The sequence below is a fragment of the Lepidothrix coronata genome, unplaced genomic scaffold (genome assembly GCF_001604755.1).
Source record: "Lepidothrix coronata isolate B3197 unplaced genomic scaffold, Lepidothrix_coronata-1.0 Scaffold80, whole genome shotgun sequence".
NCBI classification, from domain to species: Eukaryota; Metazoa; Chordata; class Aves; order Passeriformes; family Pipridae; genus Lepidothrix; species Lepidothrix coronata.
The window spans coordinates 711,082-728,364 of record NW_016690260.1 but is presented as its reverse complement, the minus strand read 5'-3'; the positions used below and the strand labels follow the sequence as shown (position 1 = coordinate 728,364).

The 17,283-nt window shown below is 44.8% G+C and overlaps 2 protein-coding genes and 1 long non-coding RNA gene across 4 annotated transcripts in view; 2 read left to right on the top strand and 1 right to left on the bottom strand.

The window, feature by feature from the left end:
- Positions 1-1,131, bottom strand: part of FZD8 (frizzled class receptor 8) — a 2,918-nt gene extending 1,787 nt beyond the window's left edge. Inside the window, exon 1 of one of the 2 annotated variants that reach the window (XM_017820296.1) lies at positions 40-1,131. In XM_017820296.1, coding sequence (XP_017675785.1) covers positions 40-1,131 — 1,092 coding nt within the window. The remainder of the gene's footprint in view (positions 1-39) is intronic. The other variant, XM_017820297.1, reaches the window with a different exon arrangement.
- LOC108499890 (transcription initiation factor TFIID subunit 4-like) lies at positions 1,130-3,324 on the top strand. Its single transcript, XM_017820187.1, has 2 exons — positions 1,130-2,040; positions 2,172-3,324. Exons 1-2 carry the CDS (start codon positions 1,130-1,132, stop codon positions 3,322-3,324), a joined length of 2,064 nt encoding a protein of 687 aa, XP_017675676.1.
- Positions 3,325-9,374: 6,050 nt separating this feature from the next.
- LOC108499926 overlaps positions 9,375-17,283 on the top strand; it is a 37,126-nt gene continuing 29,217 nt past the window's right edge. The window contains exons 1-2 of the long non-coding RNA XR_001875697.1: positions 9,375-9,636; positions 16,079-16,188. This is a non-coding gene — a long non-coding RNA (uncharacterized LOC108499926). The remainder of the gene's footprint in view (positions 9,637-16,078; positions 16,189-17,283) is intronic.

Sequence of the window (17,283 nt, the reverse complement as noted above, 5' to 3'; positions counted from 1 at the left end):
GCCCCCCCCCACCCCCGCCCCCCCCCCGCCCCCCCCCACCCCCGCCCCCCCCCCGCCCCCCCCCCCCGCCGCGCCGCGCCCTCCCGCCGCCGCCGCCCCCGCCGCCGCGCCGCCGCCGGCCCCCGCAGCCCCGGCCCCCGCGCCGCCCGCGCCCGCCCCGCCGCTGCACGCCACCTTCTCGTGCCCCGCCACCAGCCGCACCAGGTAGCCCAGCGAGACGAAGAGGTAGCAGGCGGCCAGGAAGATGATGGGGCGCTCGGGGTACTTGAAGCGCTCCATGTCGATGAGGAAGGTGGAGACGGTGGCGAAGGTGGAGAGGAAGCAGAGCACGGACCAGAGCCCGATCCAGAAGGCGGTGAAGGCGCGCTCGTCGGGGCTGAAATAGGGGTTGTGGCACGGCAGGGCGCAGTTGGCGATCTGCCCCGTCTTGACGCGGTTGTAGAGCGGGTGCCGCTCGCTGGACACCGACACCATGGGCGCCCGGCACTGGCAGCCCGGCTCGCAGGGCGGCGGCGGCCGCGGCTTGCGCGGGGCCTCGGCCGGCGGGGCGGCGGCGGCGGGAGGCGCCTTGGCGGGGCTGCCGGGCTTGGCGCCGCGGAGCGGGGGCTTGGCGGGCGGCGGGGCGGCCGTGGTGAGGTCCGTGCGGTTGTAGTCCATGCAGAGCGTGTCCGGGCTGCCCTGCTCGGGGAGGCGGTCGCAGCGCATCCTGTCCGGCCAGGCGAAGCCGTACTGGCGCATGAGCGGGGCGCAGCCGGCCTTGGCCCGCTCGCAGACGCTGCGGCAGGGCGGCAGCGGCTTCTTGTAGTCCTCCAGGCAGATGGGGGTGTACATGCTGCAGAGGAAGAAGCGCAGGTCGCTGGAGCACTGGATTTCCACCAGCGGCCAGAACTGGTGCACTTCCAGCCCGGCCTCGTCCTGCGTGTCGTGGTTGAACTGGTTGGGCATATAGGTGTAGTTGTAGCCGATGCCCTTGCAGAGGGGCACGGTGATCTCCTGGCACGACAGCTCCTTGGCCGAGGAGGAAGAGGAGGACGCGGCGGCGGCGGCCGAGGCGGCGGCGCAGCCGGCGCGCTGCAGCAGGGACAGGGCGGCGAGCAGCGAGGTGATTTCCAACAGGTAACTCCACTCCATGCTCGGCGGCGCGGGGGCGGCGGCCCCGGCTCCTCTCCCGTCCCGCTCAGCAGCCGCGGGGAGCGCGGCGCCACAGCACCCCCCGGCCCTGGCTACCCCTCGGGGAGGCGCAGGGCGGCCCCCTCCGTGCCGCTCGCAGGTGAAGAGGTCTCGCAGCCCCCGCGGGACTCCGTCGCCCAGCAGGGAAGCGGCCCCGCGGGCACCCAGTGAGCGGGAGCCGCCGGCGATCCCCCACTCGGCGCCGGAGGAAGGGGATCCGCTCACGGGAGGCCCCTCAGGCGCCGCCGCATCGCTCCTCGCGGGGCCGGGTGCCCAGGGGGTGCCGCCGCTCCTCTCGCCGCTACTCCAGCGCCGGACGGGCACAGGGCGGTGGCGGCGGTGCAGAAGTTTCGCCGTCAGCCCCGGCACGGCAAAGATGGTTGAGGCGTCCCGGGGAGCGGGCGGTGCGCCCCGCGGCGCCGGGCTCCCACCGCCCCGTGCGGGCGGGCAGTGGCAGGGCTGGGGTGGCCGGAGCGGCTCCTTCTGCCGCTCGCCTGAGCGCTCGGCTTCGCGGGCGAGTGCTAGCCGGGCGGTGCTCGCCCTGCGCCTCCTCCGGCTGCCGGAGCCCCGGCTACGGTCGCGCCACCTGAGCCGCGGGTCGAGCGCGGCGGCGCCTCCGCAAGTTCTCGCTCTCCGGCCCCGGCAGCGCCGCTCCGGCCGCCGCGCTCTCATGAATATTTATAGCGAGAGACGCCTGGCCCCGCCCCCAGCGCCCCAGCCGCCAATCAGCCGCGCTCGGGCGGGCGATGGGGGGCGGGGCCCAGCGCTCCTTAAGGTGGAGTTGGCGCGGGACCGTGGTGCTGGTGGGCGCTGTTCGGTGCCCTCGGCCGCGGGGGGACGTGGCTGTTGTTCGGCGCGGTCCGGGCGCCGGTGTGTGCGGGGATGTGCGGGTCCGCACCGCGGTGCGCGGGCTGCGGCGGCCAGGCACCGGCCCAGGCTGCGCAAGGGACTTCTGTGCCCCTGTAAGGGTTCCCCGCCAAGTCACGGTCCCTGTGCGGCAGTTTAAGCGGCGCTCGGGGCTCCCTCGAGAGGGGTTTTCTGTCACATCGCTGGTACCCGCGGGAGTTCGTCACCCGTGCCAGCGCTGTCCCATCCCGGCTGTCCTGTCCCATCCCGGCTGTCCTGTCCCGCGGGGCTCAGGCTGCCTTTGCACCGCCCGTCGCACGTGTTGGTGGCGGAGGTGGGAGCGCGGCGAGGCCGGGAGGGGGCCCGGTGGCACCTCAGCCCGTACCTGTCCGCGCCCCTCCAGCCCAAAAGCATCGCTGCGGGTACGGGCGCACAGACGTGCAGTGCGAACGCAGCGCTGGGTGCCCCTGCCCTGCACATCGCGGGGGGCAGCGAGCGAGCGGTGACATAGGGACCCCCGAGGCGCAGGAGCCGCGGGTCAGGGGGCGCTCGCCGGGCGGGGTAGCTCCTCAAGCGGGATGGGCACCGACGCTCCGTGTGCGCCCACGGGCCGGCGCCGGGAGCTCCCCGTGGGATGCGCGGAGGAGCCGCGGCAGGTGGACGCTCCCGCCGGGTCCCTGCCGGGGCGGGACGTGGGCACAGCCCGGCAGAGCTGCGGGGGACGCGCTCGGGGCCCGCACCCGGAGAGTGCCCCGCAGCCCAGGGGGAGTCCCGGGAGGCCAGTTCTGGCCCGGCCGCGGCTCCCGCGCCAAGCCCGGCGCTGCGGCGGTGACTCGCCGAGGAGCCGCCTGCAGCCGCCCACAGCGGCATGACCCGCCATCCCGGCGGCGCAGCCATCTGCTGATCGGTGTCCGCTCAGACGCCCCCGCCCCGCCGCCCTGCGCTCCCGGGGTCCGTGGGGCGGCCCCGGGGGGACTCGGCGCTTTCCCCCGCCCGCCGCAGGGAAAGGGCCGGGCGGGAGTTCCGGCGGCCCCGCCGTGGCCAGACCACCTTAAGGGGCGCGGCGGCGGCGGGCGCGGGCCAAGCGCGGCGGGGCCGTCCCGGGGGGTTGTCGCGCTCCCGGGACGGGGCGTTTGTTTGTTAATTGACGCGGGCGCTCCCGCTGCGGCCGCCCTGATGGAACCGCGGGAACGCGGCAGGGATTGTGTGATCCGCCGGGAGTCAAACCGCGAGAAGCGGGGCCGGGGGGAGGGAGCCTGCCCCGGGGGGGAGGCGGTGCGGGACGCCGGGAGGAAATGGGACGCGTGAGGCCAAACAAGAAACAATCCCGAGTTTGTTGGCTGAGCCAGCAGGCTGCTCGCGCCCGCTCTGGAGCGAAAGCGAGGATTACCTCGTTAGGAGGAAATGGGCGATAATGGGGCAATAAACGCTGTGTCCGCGGTGTGATCCCGGCGGAGATTCCCAAAGCGTCGCTCCCGACCCGGCGCCCACTCGAGCTCGGACAGGACAGGGAAGCGCTCAGGGGCCGTGGCCGCGTTCCTCCGCTTCGGAACCGGCCCCACTATTGCACGCAGAGTCCTGTTTCTGATCAACTTTTCCAAAAGTAGCAAATGGTTGTTTTAGTGCTCATTTATTTAACACCGTACTGAAAAGAGTTAGGAGATCGAACAATGCCCAGTGAGGAAGAGGTCTGGCAGAGGTCTCAGGGAGTGACAGAGGTTCAAAAAGTCTCCAGTCCTGGACGCGATACTTCATTTTTTAAGTGACTGTTTTGCTGGTGGCTGTTCGAAGCGTACCTTATTTAAAAAAATCTCTGTAGAATCTAAAACTGAGTAGGTCTAGTCAGGAGAGCCGAGCGAGTCTGTAAATTACTGCTCTTGTCAGGATTCCTGTTGCCTATTACAAAGTACCTTTTTACGCTGAACTTAAACTCTACACTACAGAGACAGCAGATGTGAGGTGATGGCTTCCAAAAGCAACACAGATGCTGTAAAATTTCCATTGCTATATTTCAGCGAGGAAGCTCAGGAGACATGCTGAATGCTGCAGTTTAGAATTACACTATAACTCTCCTAGAAATAAGAGAATACCAAGTTTCTCTACAGTACACTTGGCTTCGTTTTTACTGTCATTCATATGCTCTTGTTTTCTTAAAGCGAGAAAAGAGATGCAGCACAAAGATACTGTGTGTCTTGAAGCTGTTCAGTAATGACAGAATCGGTAATATGGAACTTTATGGCAATTTAGTAACGACTGCATATCCAAATTCCCTAGTAAGACCATGATAATTTTTAGAATTGTCTTTCAGGTATATAAAACAGCACAGCTGTGAGGAGGCTGCTTTGCTTTATGTGAGTGAAAAGCAGCCTGGATAGCTCAAGACTGTGGAATCACAGCCCATTGTGTGTTCCTCATACTCTGAGACTTCCCTGAAGTCCCTAGAAGTCCTGCGATGAAGGAATCAAGGGTCAAGTCTTTAAAATGGTTTGTCTGTTTATTCCAGAAAATACAGCAGCTGCTGTATTTCTGAAAAGCTGAGCTTTGCTATAGCAATACAGAATACTTTAGAGCACTTTTTTATTCCAAGGATTTCAAAACAGATGTCCAGTCATCAAATCATGCAGAAATATAAAGCTGGCAAGAGTGTTACAGATGCTACAACTTTTTACAAACTTACAGAATTGACTTATTATCAAATCTAGTCACTTTGTGACTAGTCCTTGTCACTACAAGTCTTTGTTGCCACAGATATTCATGCCTCTTTTATCCAAACATTTAGGTTTGTCACTGGTCCCTCTAATGTAAGCTTAATTTTTGTGTGCATTTGAGGCTGTGCATTTGGGATTATGGGGATCCCACCAAACCAGGTAATGGTAACTACAGGGCATTTTAGTTCAAAATAAGTAAATTGACTCTTGATTTTTTTTTAACTGGAAATAAAAATTCCATGTAAAATCTTGGGTTTAACATGCTATTTTGTTAATGTAGAAATACAGATGTTTAGTTTACAAGGTTAAAAATTGCTTTTTAATTCCCACTGAATGTTCTCCAGTAAATTTTAGTGTGGCATTGTCTGCAATGGATAGGTCACTGAATGGTGCTTTTATAAAAATGTTTGAAAAGAAGAACTTGGTCCATGGAAATTGTTCAAATAATCTTGTTAAAATGAAGCCTTGACTGAAGGCAGTAATTTCATGGATTAAACGCAGAAGGGCTGTCTAGGCTGATCTCCTTCCTATCACAGGCCACAGAGCTTTATCCAGAGACTGTCTACGCAAATGCTGGGTAGCTACAAGACATGGGGGATTTTGAATGGACAATACATTGAACAACACCATGAAACTAGAAACTGTGGAACTTTTTGAGGAGTTGTTGCATCTCGCTGTGTTCAGCTTTCCCCTAAAAAAGTACCAATAAAAAGTAAGAGAAACTGTTTTTTTCCAATCCATCCTTTTCTCTGACAAGCCACGTGCAGTCAGGATCTGAACAACATGATGGGCCATCCAAGTATGGGAAGGAAGTAATTGATTTGTACTTCTGCAAGTCTGCAAAGCAGACAGTATGAGAAACAGGGATGGGAAAGTGCAGTGTGCATATATATCTTATAGTTTGATAGATATTTTTCCTTTCACAAAAAAAAAAAAAGCCACTCGTCTTCTGAGTCAACCTGTATTTTTATTGTGATTCATGAGAACTTTCTGTAGACAAGAGCAAGGTACTGCTTCCACCTTTTCAGGGATGTCAGATTTGATCATGGATGGGCACAGTAGCATGATGCTGCCGTTGGTCAGTGAGGTAAGAGAGAGACCTCAGGCAAAAAGGAAATAGGCTGAATACAATTTGCTGCAATAGCAACTGCTGGAGTGCAGTGAGTAGGTGATAAATAGAGGAGGAGGAGAAACTGCTGGAAGAGAACTTTGCTGTCCCTTTACCATAAAGGACAGTGACAAAATGATTGAGCCTTGCTGTGGTCTGAGGATTGCTCCAGCAGTGAAGCTGCAGGTTGCGGCCCTGAATGTGGCTGGAGGATATTTTGCTGAACATTGGAGCAGACCATGATTAGACTTCTTCCTGAGGCTGCTTTGGATGCATGAGCATCACTAGAGAAGCAGCATGAGCAGCAGAATAAATGTAAGAAGTCAGTGGGAACAGCAGTTTAGTTTGAGGGCAATAAAAGATGAACTTGTATTGAAGGGCTTTAGCCATGTTCTACCACACTATACAGTTGATGATCGGGCTTTTTCCTTAATATAATTTTTTATTTTTTCCCCCATTATTTAGCAAGTTGTATTTATAATTCAGCCATGCTACAAACTGTAGTACCTCATGGTGTGGTGTTTCACACGTGATAAATCATGTGACTTTTGAAGACAAATTGTCCTTAGTTAAACAGTCTGTTGAATCATTGTCACTATACTTGGAGAATAATAAAAATGTAAAAATATCATGCAGTTAAATTGCTAACCATAATAGGTATGTATGGACATAGTGAGTAGTGTTGTCTTCATCTGATTATCCAAGTAAACATGAATTTACTTTCTAGCAACTGCCAGAACATTAGGATGTAAATTCATTCTTGAATCTCAGGAATGTTTTGTGAATTCTGGCTGGCAAGGAGAGGTCCCAGGGTTTAAGATGAGAGTATAAACATGCACCATTCTCTTCTAAAAGTGAAAGCATGTCCAGACCTCTGGCATACCAGTGACTTCTGTGGTCATGTTTGCGATTCTCTTTCCATGCTCCATCAAAATCTCATTAATGCTCGTAAATGCTCAAATGGCACATTCACTGTTGTTACTCCCAGCATGGATTGGGAACTCAGTTTGTTCAGTCTTCAGTTTTGGAGGCCTCAGTTTTAACAACCTGGGTGTAAACCCCTGCAAAGCTTCTGGTAAATATCCACCTGGCTTACCTGTCTGAGATGTGGCCATCTGGGGTGGGCAGCTGCCAAATAATATCTACCATCTGGCCTTAAGATGGTATGGCATGCAGCTGTCTGGTCTTTGATGTCAGATCTACTGGAAGAATTAAGGGGGGCTCTATCTATTAACTTGATTTACTTAACTTTGTGGCATCTATGTTTGGGTTAAGTGATAGTAGATGGGTGAGTAGTGCATTTAACTCTTACAAGCTCTGAGTATTGATGCTGACGGGGTGTAAGCAGGAGCCACAAGAGAGAAGATAGTGCAGGGTTCTCTCTTGTTTACAGTAAATCAGAGTTGGGATGGTTCAGTTGCCACACCACAAGGAGCTGTGGGACTCCTGGCAAGAAATCCATCCCAGCCTGTCCTGGTGGAAGAAGGCACAAAAGAAGTAGATATGAAAGGCTTTGAGCTAAGGATGTCCTGTCTGCAGTAGGCCAGTCTGGGCTATCTAGATTGGTGCAGAGACTAGATTAAGCAGTGTACTCCACTTTGACCTATGAACTTTTGCATAAGCTATCTGGAGACCTTAGGTTCCATGTATGCCCTCTCACGTGCTGCAGATTAAATGAGAAATGCACTTATGACTAAGAAGTGGACTGAAGAAAAAAAGACACTTTGTGTTGAAAGACATGGATAAGGCTAAACCCCACATATGAGAAAACTTTGTATAGCCAATTTGAAGAGGAAAAGGTGTCATTAAATTCTTGAATTATATGAAGTTGTTCATAAATTCCGATGCTACTTTTTGCACCTCATAAGTCAGTAATGCTATAATTTAAGGGAATAATGTTTTGCATATGTTTGAAGTAGACATTTTTCAAGTTTCACTATTTCCAATTCTAGCTTTTGAAGGATGCACAACAGTAATTTTTAAAATATTGAAAGATAAAAATCACGCTGAAGAATTCTTACTGAAATTACTTATTGACCTAGAATTAAAGTGGAAATAACAAATGTATCTTTCATCACTCATTTAGAATATTTATTCTTTGTATTTCTCTTACTCTAAACAAATTTTTTATCTCTAGAGTTAGATCCTGACTAATCCTTCGCTGTGCTGATTTTGCTGGGACAAAACATACATGATTAGTGATTCTAAATATGAGTAAGGACAGCAGGCTCGGGCTTGTACTAATTTTGATGAATAAATTTGCCTTGAGAATGACAAGTTGTGTTAGCACTTTTCACTTTATGACATCAGACAGTCAAAGATGTTAACTCTGTGCAGGGGAATCAGCATTAGACAGGTGTTTGGAACTGTGTACAGGGAGCTCTCTGGTGCCTAGTCTCAGCAGAAACTCTTAAAAAACCTTTCTCTATCTTTATTTTAGTAAAATAATGGTGTGATTGAAAAGAAAAGTGTTGAAAGGAATTTCACTTTAATAGCAAAATGTTCTTCCTTTCATTTTACCCACTGAGTTCTTAAATAAGGATATTCCTTTGCCAGTTCCTTTGAATTTTCTTGGTTCCTAGTTGGCATAATGACAGCAGGAATAGTCCTCTGTGTGTACGGTGAGGGGAAAGAAAGTAGTACCCCACTGGTAAGAGATTTTTTGCAGTTGACTTTTGTGGGTTCACAAGGGTTACAAAAGATGCAGTCTTGATTGATTTCTTGTCTTTATTTTCTTTATACATTTATTTTGCTGTTGAGGTGGGGGGGATGCAACTGTATGTCAGAAAGCAGCCGCAAGGGAAGAGAAATACTAGAAATTTCGTTGTAACATTTTCCCTGGTGGTATTAGTTGAGTGTTTCTCTGTCTTGGTCTGATCAGGGCCTGGTTTTAGATGAAAGGCTTTCAGTTCTTCCAGTAGATTTTGGAGTTCCAAGCAAAGGGGTGATAAGAGCCATATTGAGATAGCTGTTACTCTCACTTTTTTATTGTATTAGTCTTATCAGATTTATTCCTTCTGGTTTAATTCACTGAATTAAACGGCCCTGAAAGGGAATAATAAATGGAGTATCTTATTTTCTTGCCACTTCACCAATTTTACTATACACATTTTTATATTACAGATTTTTTACCTAGTAAGTGTAGGCATTGTCTGAATCTTACCTTCATCCTTTGCTTTTGTAAGGTAGGCTGATTGGTTTTTTATAAATTAGAGCTCATACATTGAGTTATCACATCTAATGAGCCCTGTTTGTTTTATTTTGGCTTTAGCTCCTTGGCTTTTGAACAGTCCTGCTAACAGAACTGGAATGGAAAAGTTGAAACATTTTACTGCTGCTTAAAGTTTTTCTGATTTGTAGATGCGTGGGTCCAGATGCTAGCTTTGAATCTGCAGGTTAATGAGCAAGAAAGACCTTGCTTGACCCATGAAATTTCCTGCACGAATTATTGACAAAAAATACAGTGCTTTTTTCTTTTCTCTCTCTCTCTTTTTTTTTTTTTGGTCTTAATTTCCAGGAAACACTACATGCTTTGACAGAATTTAGAGGACTGAGAGGTTTTATCTGAAAACTAAAACTTCTTGATTTGAAAAATGTTACTGTAGTCCTCCTCTGATATTACAACCTGAATGCCTGCTGGCCCTGTTCTGCAAGGCTGAGGCTGCCTACCACCTTTGACACTATGCCATGATCTTTCCTCTTTGAAGGGAGTGCTGGAAGTAGGGAATCTCTCAAAGTGATCTATCATCAGAATTCTTGTTTAAATGCTCAGTCTCGTTGATAGAGATCTGCCACATGAAGCAGGTAAGCTGGAGATACAATGAAATGTTACAGTAGCATTTCTTAATAATATTTTATGTTTTAAATAAAAATATTTTGGTTGGTAAGTTTGGCTTTTTGGTAAGAAAAGTATACTTTGCAGAAGCACATATTTAGACATTCCAAAACCCCCCAAACAATCCAACCAAAAAAGTGTTTAGCTGAAAGTCTCGTTTCCCATCAAAAATAGATGCAGTGGAAAATTTTCAGGCAGCCCTATATTTAACCTCCTTGGATCAAAATTCGGTTGTTGGACTGAGAGAGGCTTCCAGAGTGTTTTTGCTGCTTTTGTTAGGGTGTCTGTTTTTTCACTCATGACATCTGCCTGCTTTTCAAGCTATATTCAACCTTGTTATAATTCTTGAAATTGCAGCATTTTACTGTGTTCAGAATGCTAATTCCCACTGGACTCAACTTGCTGGGGTATATGAAAACTCTCTTTTAAGGGGTGCATCAATCTTGCCTTTTTTTTATTTTATTTTGGCTGGGTTTTAATAAGCAAATATGAGTACCATATCCACTGAACACTGACTGTGCACAAAACAGCATCGCTGCAATACAGTTCCTAGTTTCTTTGCCCAGGGTATCCTTGCTTTGGCATGTTTTAGATGTAGAAGTGATATGAATGAGGTAAGTTTAAGGGATAACTGACTAAGTGTTTGAAAAAGAAGACCCATTGGGCAAGATAAATAGATAAATCACATCAGTCTCAGGAATTCCTGATGGGAATATAGTTGAAGGGCTAGGGGAAAATTCGGGGAAAATTCTGTATTTGATTTCTTTCCTCATGCTCTGTTCTCTTGATTCTGACTTGTGGCTGCTCTTGGAAGCAGGATACTGAGCTAAATGGACCTTTGATCTAAATTGCCATAGCCATCCTTGGGTAAGGATAAGTACATCAATGAATGAGTCAGTGTGGGCTTTGGCAATCTGGATTTCAGCATAATTTATCAGAAATGAAATTCTTTTCTCCAGCAAAAGTGTAAGCCAATCACAAAAGATCTGCGCATAGGGATAGAGAATTTTGCCTGAATAGATTGTGATTCTGGAGTCCCAAGCTTTTTGTTGATTTTTTGTTTTTCTTTTGTAGCTTCCATTTCTGTTTTGATGCTTCTTGTAGCAGAAAGAATTTGCTACAATTATGTATTAAATACAACTGTGAACCTTTTGGTTGGTGGGTAGAACATAAGTTGACACTCCTGCAGAGTTCACTGGACCTTGTTTTATGACAAGAAGACAAAACAAAGCAAATAAAAAAAATCAGGAAGGAAAATGGTTAATGTGACCTACATTAGTTTCAGTACGTGTTATGTTCTGTCATTAGCTCAGTGTTAGAATGCAGCTTTTAGCCAGAATCTATCACGAACTGGCAACATGTGGTGTTTCTTAAGCAAAAGTTGATTATTATTCTTTATTGCTTCTTTTACATGTTAACGCTTACAGAAATATCTTTCCAGATATTTTTAGCTTAGTTTTCATGACAGTTTAACGTAGTTTGCTTCATGACTGCTAAGCAATGCTATACTTTTTTAATCTTCACGGACATTAATGTTGAAGTCTGTAAATGAGCATATGCTTAGTTTTGTAAGACAGAAGCTATTTTTTTTTCTATATTTTTAATAAACTCTTCAGATTTTTTATGATTTCCTGAAAGTATATATATTTAGTTATACTCCTGTATGCTTAAGTTTACTTGATAGTTATATTGACCAAACTATATGGTGTCTCTTTTATTTCTTTTCCTGACATGATAGACACCTTTTATTCAGATTTCTGTCAGCAGAATTTTATTATAGTACATTGCCAGTACTAGAAATTTCTTTTTTTAATAAAAGCTTCCTTTCATTATCTCAGAATTATTTAAAATCACTATTTGCATAAAAATATAATAGCCTGACAATATTTGAAAGGAAGAAGTAGTTTGAGTATTGTTGAGAAAGAGATTCATCATACTAGAACCCAAAATGTGGCAGGAAATACAATGAAGAAAGGAAAGCACAATATTGAAGCATAAGAGTGAGCTCCTATGGTACCTCTCTACAGCTGCTCGTGTGTGGAATCTAAGTACTTTTGCAAGTGTAGTGCTACACATTCAATTAGTGTTATTTCAAATAATCATCGTTCAAGGAAGAAATTTTAGTACATTAGAATTCATGAGTTGGAAAAATCAGCAAAAACAAAATCATGTTTTCCTAAAAATGCAGTAAAAATATATAAATTCTTTTAAAATTAGTTTAGAAATTTTGTGAAGTGAAAGGAGATATTGTAATCCTGTCTCTAAAGTGTATCAAGAATAGCAGAACAGTGCAACTCTCTCACATCATTTGTATTCCTTAATCAGAATTTTTATGATAATTTGAAGAAATGAGAAGCAAATAGAGTTGCCAAATCTGTCCACTCTTGAAACTGGAAGAATTGAGGGAAGTAATTGGGTGCAAAATAAACATATGTTCACAAGTAATTGTACTGCCACTATTAAATTTCTTTCATTTGGTAGTAGATAGTAATTACTTTAACTTCAAGGGAAAGAGAAGATTACATCCTGCAAAACTTTTTCATGCAAAATAGTCTATCCTCCTGTCAGTGATCCTGCTTACTTTAAAGTGTCTGCTTGCTTGAGAAAAGGTTTGTCAAATCAAGTCTTTAAATGGGAGAGGGGATTAGGAAACAACAAACAAAATCCAGCTTGCAGTGGGAGTTAATTTTGGGGGTGTAGGACAGCAAATGGACAATGAATCATCATCTTTTCAGTATTCGGTGCTATCAAAACTGTTTTCCTTCCAAGTAGTCCTCTATTGGCAGAAAATTTGTGAGTCAGTGAAGGAAAATGCTATGGTAAAATACACATAAAGAGTCTCGTGCCAAAACCCAAAGTTAAGGCATATATCTGCTACAGGTTTAGGAAATGATGAGGATAAACTGGAAAAGTGTTTCTATGTTTAAAAAGCCTAATTGTAACTGTGTATATCAGTCTCTTGTCTGTTTTGTACAGCTGCTTGTGCTGTCTCACTGGCATTTTTGAAATAAACTGTATTTTTACAAGAGTCACTAGTTTGGTTTGGGATATAAGAAATAGTTGTTAGTTTTATGGGTAGGAAATCTGGATATAATAATTTTCACTTTTAAATAAGTGCTTCATTCTGTATGTGAAATTAAACAGCTTCAATATGCTTGGTTTTGTAATTAACAAATGTTGAGTTGATCAAAAATACCTTCTCTAGTATGATTCATGGAGATGAGGCTAGGCTGTGTTACAGAATAATGTGATTATAATGATTTCCTTAAGAGAGCACAAAAGCAGCATCTAAGTTTCAGCTGACGTTTATTGACACACAGCATCCGTTGGGAGCCCCATCAAACTTCCTATTCTTTTCTGTTTACCACCTCCTGCTTTTATTTACAGTCAGCATATCTGTTAATTAGCCTCTGGTAGAGCCAGTTCTTCTAAGAAGATCTCTTGTCTTCCTGGTGATGGCCCCATGAGGTGACCATGTACACACAGTCTGTGAGTGAATTAATCTTTAACTCATTAATTTCAGTGCCTGATTCTGGAATGTTTAAGTGCTGGCTTGGTTTCCTGCTCAGCAATCTGTATTTGGAGAATTGTGGTCCTTGACTTCCACTGACTTCAATGTCATGAGCACATCTGAGTGAGCTTTCAGCTTCTTGTGGTTACCCTACTGAAAGTCTTATATTCTTGTGTATTTTTGGTTTCCTATGATTGGACCAGAATGCAGATAAGACATTGGTAACTTCCTCTGTGTCACTGCAGTTATTTACCTAGTTTTCTTTGCTCTTTTGCAGAATAAAATTACTCCTCCCCTTCCTCAGCTACCTCTGTTGCACAATAACTGAATGAAACATTCTTGAAAAAAAATCTGATGTAACGTTGTGACAGCTGAATCTCACACGAGGGTACTCAGTAGGGTACCATACTGTTATACAGAATTTCAGTGAGACCTTATTTGTTTATAGCCAGAGCCTGAATGCTAGAAGTGCTAGTTGTAGTGCACTTCTCTCACAGCATGGCTTGTTTATTAGAAAAGAAAAAAGTTGCAGCTATATTTGCAGGAAGAATTCGGGAGCATGATTTAGAGATCTCTCGCCCAGGCCTACTGTGTGTGCTAGAAGTGCTTTGAGAGGTGTGAGCTGATCTGTTTGTCTCACTGGGGTGTTGCAAATCTCGTAGTTTCAGTGTTAATGGTTGTGTTTGTTTCACCTGAAACTTGAGAAAGGAATGACTGGGCCACTTATCTGCACAGTCAACTGTAGGTAATGTCTTAAAGTGATGACCTTAAAGTTCTTCACTTTTCCCAGATGGCATTTATTCCTTCTCTGTCCTCCAGTTGAGGAGTAGCCAAATTCTAAAGATTTAACCATAAGTTACAGGCACCCTTGAAATCCTGCCCAGAGCAAGTGCAAGTACTGAAAGCCATAAAGTGCACTGTGCTAGGGTGAACATTTTCATAATTTAATGAGTACTTCACTGATAAAAATTCCCTGCTTCAGTTAAAAAAACAAAACAAAACAAAACAATAACAACAATAATAATAATAACAACAAAAAAAACCCAAACCACCCAAACAACAGCATAATCCCTGGAATATATCCGATTTTTATGCTGGAGAAGTACCTCAAAGGAGTATGACATTCTCTCTTTAATGTGCGAGTGTATGTGCTCATCTAAAAGATTTTATGCTTGCAGGACTGCATCCCATTGTCTACTTTTTGTGGATAGGCAGACCCAGGTAAAGTAACTTAGTTTTAAAGGAACTTTAAACTCTAATTCCTTTAAATCAAATTCCTAAGACATCCAAGTGTCCAGGATGCTGTGAAAAGAGACACAAAAATGAGAAATAGAAGGTGAATGTTTGCTACTGATGGCTCTTGTCTTTGGAGGTTTAGTGCTGATGCAGTGTTGTGACAAAAAAATCAATGAATGAAAGTTTCTGCCACCTTTAATTGTAAGAAGCCAAGGCTGAACTGATCTGTTAATGTTTCATGGGGAAAGTTGACAATGAGGGGAAACATTTCTTCAAAACATGTTATCTGCTTTTACTTATTTTGTAGTTTAAAGATAGAAAGATAAGAGATGCTAGAAATGGTTTCTAGAATTGGGTGGCCCTTCATCAGTGTTTTATAGGTACTATTTAAGCCATCTTTGCTAAGGAGAAGCTCCTTTACTATTAATACGCTGTCATCTTTCAAATCTCATCAAGGCAGCACCAGAATTTTTTTGCACAGATTTCCTTTGACATACAGCCTCAATAAATATGGAAATTACAGCTTAAATCTCATTTTTTTTCTTGCAAAGCAGCACAGTGCCCAAATTCATTGAATTTCAACTTTTATTTTTTCTTAATGTTGAAAGACATATATGCAAATTTTATTAACAATATGCATGGTTAAACTTAGCTGTAAACTCCAGTCAGGGATTTTTGCTTTGTTTATTGTCCAAGTCAATATGTCTGTGGAGAAAACCTCCTGCTGTGCAGGAATACACAGTCAGCTACTTGGAAAAGTGAAAAGTTTAATTATGAGAGTTTGTTCTGAAAAAAAGGTAAAACAAGCACTGTTTTTTGGGTTGACTCTTTTTATTATGACTTCAGGTAGCAGAAGTACAACACACATAGTTTATTTTGACACTAACTGTTCTCAGACAAACCATTTGATTTTTCTTTAACCCGGTCATCTGTGTAACTGAGGGGTTCTGAAAGAGAAGTCATGAATAAATGATGCATTTCTTAAACTTGCAAGGTAGATAATGACATAAATGAAATAAAATCTGAGTGTGAAGGGAAAAAAGAAGCATGAACACATGTATTGCTGACAATATCTTTATTAAAATATATTTTATCCTACGAAGATATTAGTGTCAGGTTGCCTGAAAGATGCAAATTTCCTTTGTTACTCTCTCTAAAGTTGTTTTGATTTTTGTCCATAGTAACAGTGAAATACGCTTATACAAGGTTTTTGAGTGGAAGGGTAAATTATTGCTGGAGAATGTGTGTTATAAATGATATCCAAACATATTCTCATGTTTATAATAGAAAGCTTTCCAAGACTAGTTACTGGAGTGGTTCCCATGTGTTCAGTTTTTGTAAGTCGTTTACATGGAATACATTTTATCTAGCTGTCTAAAAGACCCCTCACTACATGCAAAGAAGGTGTTTCTCCTGCCTATCTAGACTGTACATAATACTGTAATAATCTGTATTTCTCCTTGTGGTTCAATGCATATTTCTCCTTTCTAAGCCTGTTCAAATGTAATATGAAGAGTGTTTTCATGATAATTCTACTATGGATGATAGTAACTATCTTTATTCTAAACCAAAAAAATTTAAAAAAAAAAATTATGGCTAATATTTGGGTTGCTTGACTTTCATCAGATGTGAAATCATATTCTTTTTTCTTTGCATCTGTGTAGGACTGATCTATAACCTGAGCTAGTAGGTTCTACAGTAATACAAATGGTACATGATAATTGTGTGTGAAGAAAGGCTGGCAGCTTTACAGAAGAAATCTCTGAACCTGTAGGTAAGTTCAGAATAAGCAATTGCCTACAGCTTTCCACATACTCTGCATTTCCACTGTGCAACTGCTCTTCTAAAGCTTTTACTGAGTCTCATTAAACAGTCCTATGTGTGAGACATGAAATGTATTTATGGTAGAGTGAGAGTTTTGTTCTGAGTCACTGGTGTATCAAGAGTTTCTTCGTAATGTTCTTCTGGTTGCCTAATACAGTGAGACAGGCACATGAGAGGCACGTACACTGATGTCTCATGGTAGCGGTCCTTGAACCTCAATCCTAAAAGATGGGAAGGTGGCTAATTTCCTGTAGAACTGAGTGTGACTTTATGTTCCTAAGTAGGATTTAGGAACCTAAATACCTTGGAATTCTCCACATATAAAGCTTAGTTGCGATGTAGCCTCTTAATTCCCCACACATCTCTGCATTCTTCCATACATGTTTCTTGGCTATTTACTGTTAATTGGCAATTTAGATGCTTAATTATGCTTCTATTTTAGGAGATGTTTCTTCCTAGTCTTATCCTGTATTTATTTATCTGTTTCTTTTCAGCTCTCTCCACTCTTAGACTTTCTGTACGTAATAAAGGCACCAGCAAACCTAATTTCCAGTAACTAGCTTCCCTCTTACAATGGAATGTACGAAACATAAGGCTGTTGGCATTAACAGAGCTAGCTACCTTGTAAAGATGCTATAAAAGGAATCATCAGGGCTCAAAAACTACTATTTTGTCCATTCAACCTGTTTTTTGACCAATATAAGCCCAATATGCAAGTTGCATATTAGCCAAATTCTGCTTCTTTTGACTGACAAAAAGTGTAGGGTGAGGAGTATGTGCCACAGGTAGCTAAATAATGCAAAACCTTATGTCAGTCTAATCCTTTTGTCACAGAAATTACTCTGCTGTTTGCTCTTCTGAAGCTAGCAATAGTAAATCAGGGAATAAATGTAACGCTTTCTTCCCATGCTAGACTTTTAACTTAGTTTTGGGAGTAGGATACAGTTTGAGTAGTGATTTAAGTGCTTAGATATCACGGATTGCTTTTTGCTTGTGAAGGATGTTTTCTTTCTATATATTTAATAAAGGAACATTAATTAGTTAA

Bases quoted from the DNA above. Each gene is read 5' to 3' on its own strand.
- LOC108499890 (XM_017820187.1), top strand. From the start codon at position 1,130: ATGCTCGGCGGCGCGGGGGCGGCGGCCCCGGCTCCTCTCCCGTCCCGC. The intron at 2,041-2,171 runs GTGTGTGCGGGG...CCTGTGCGGCAG, and splicing joins TCGGCGCGGTCCGGGCGCCG to TTTAAGCGGCGCTCGGGGCT.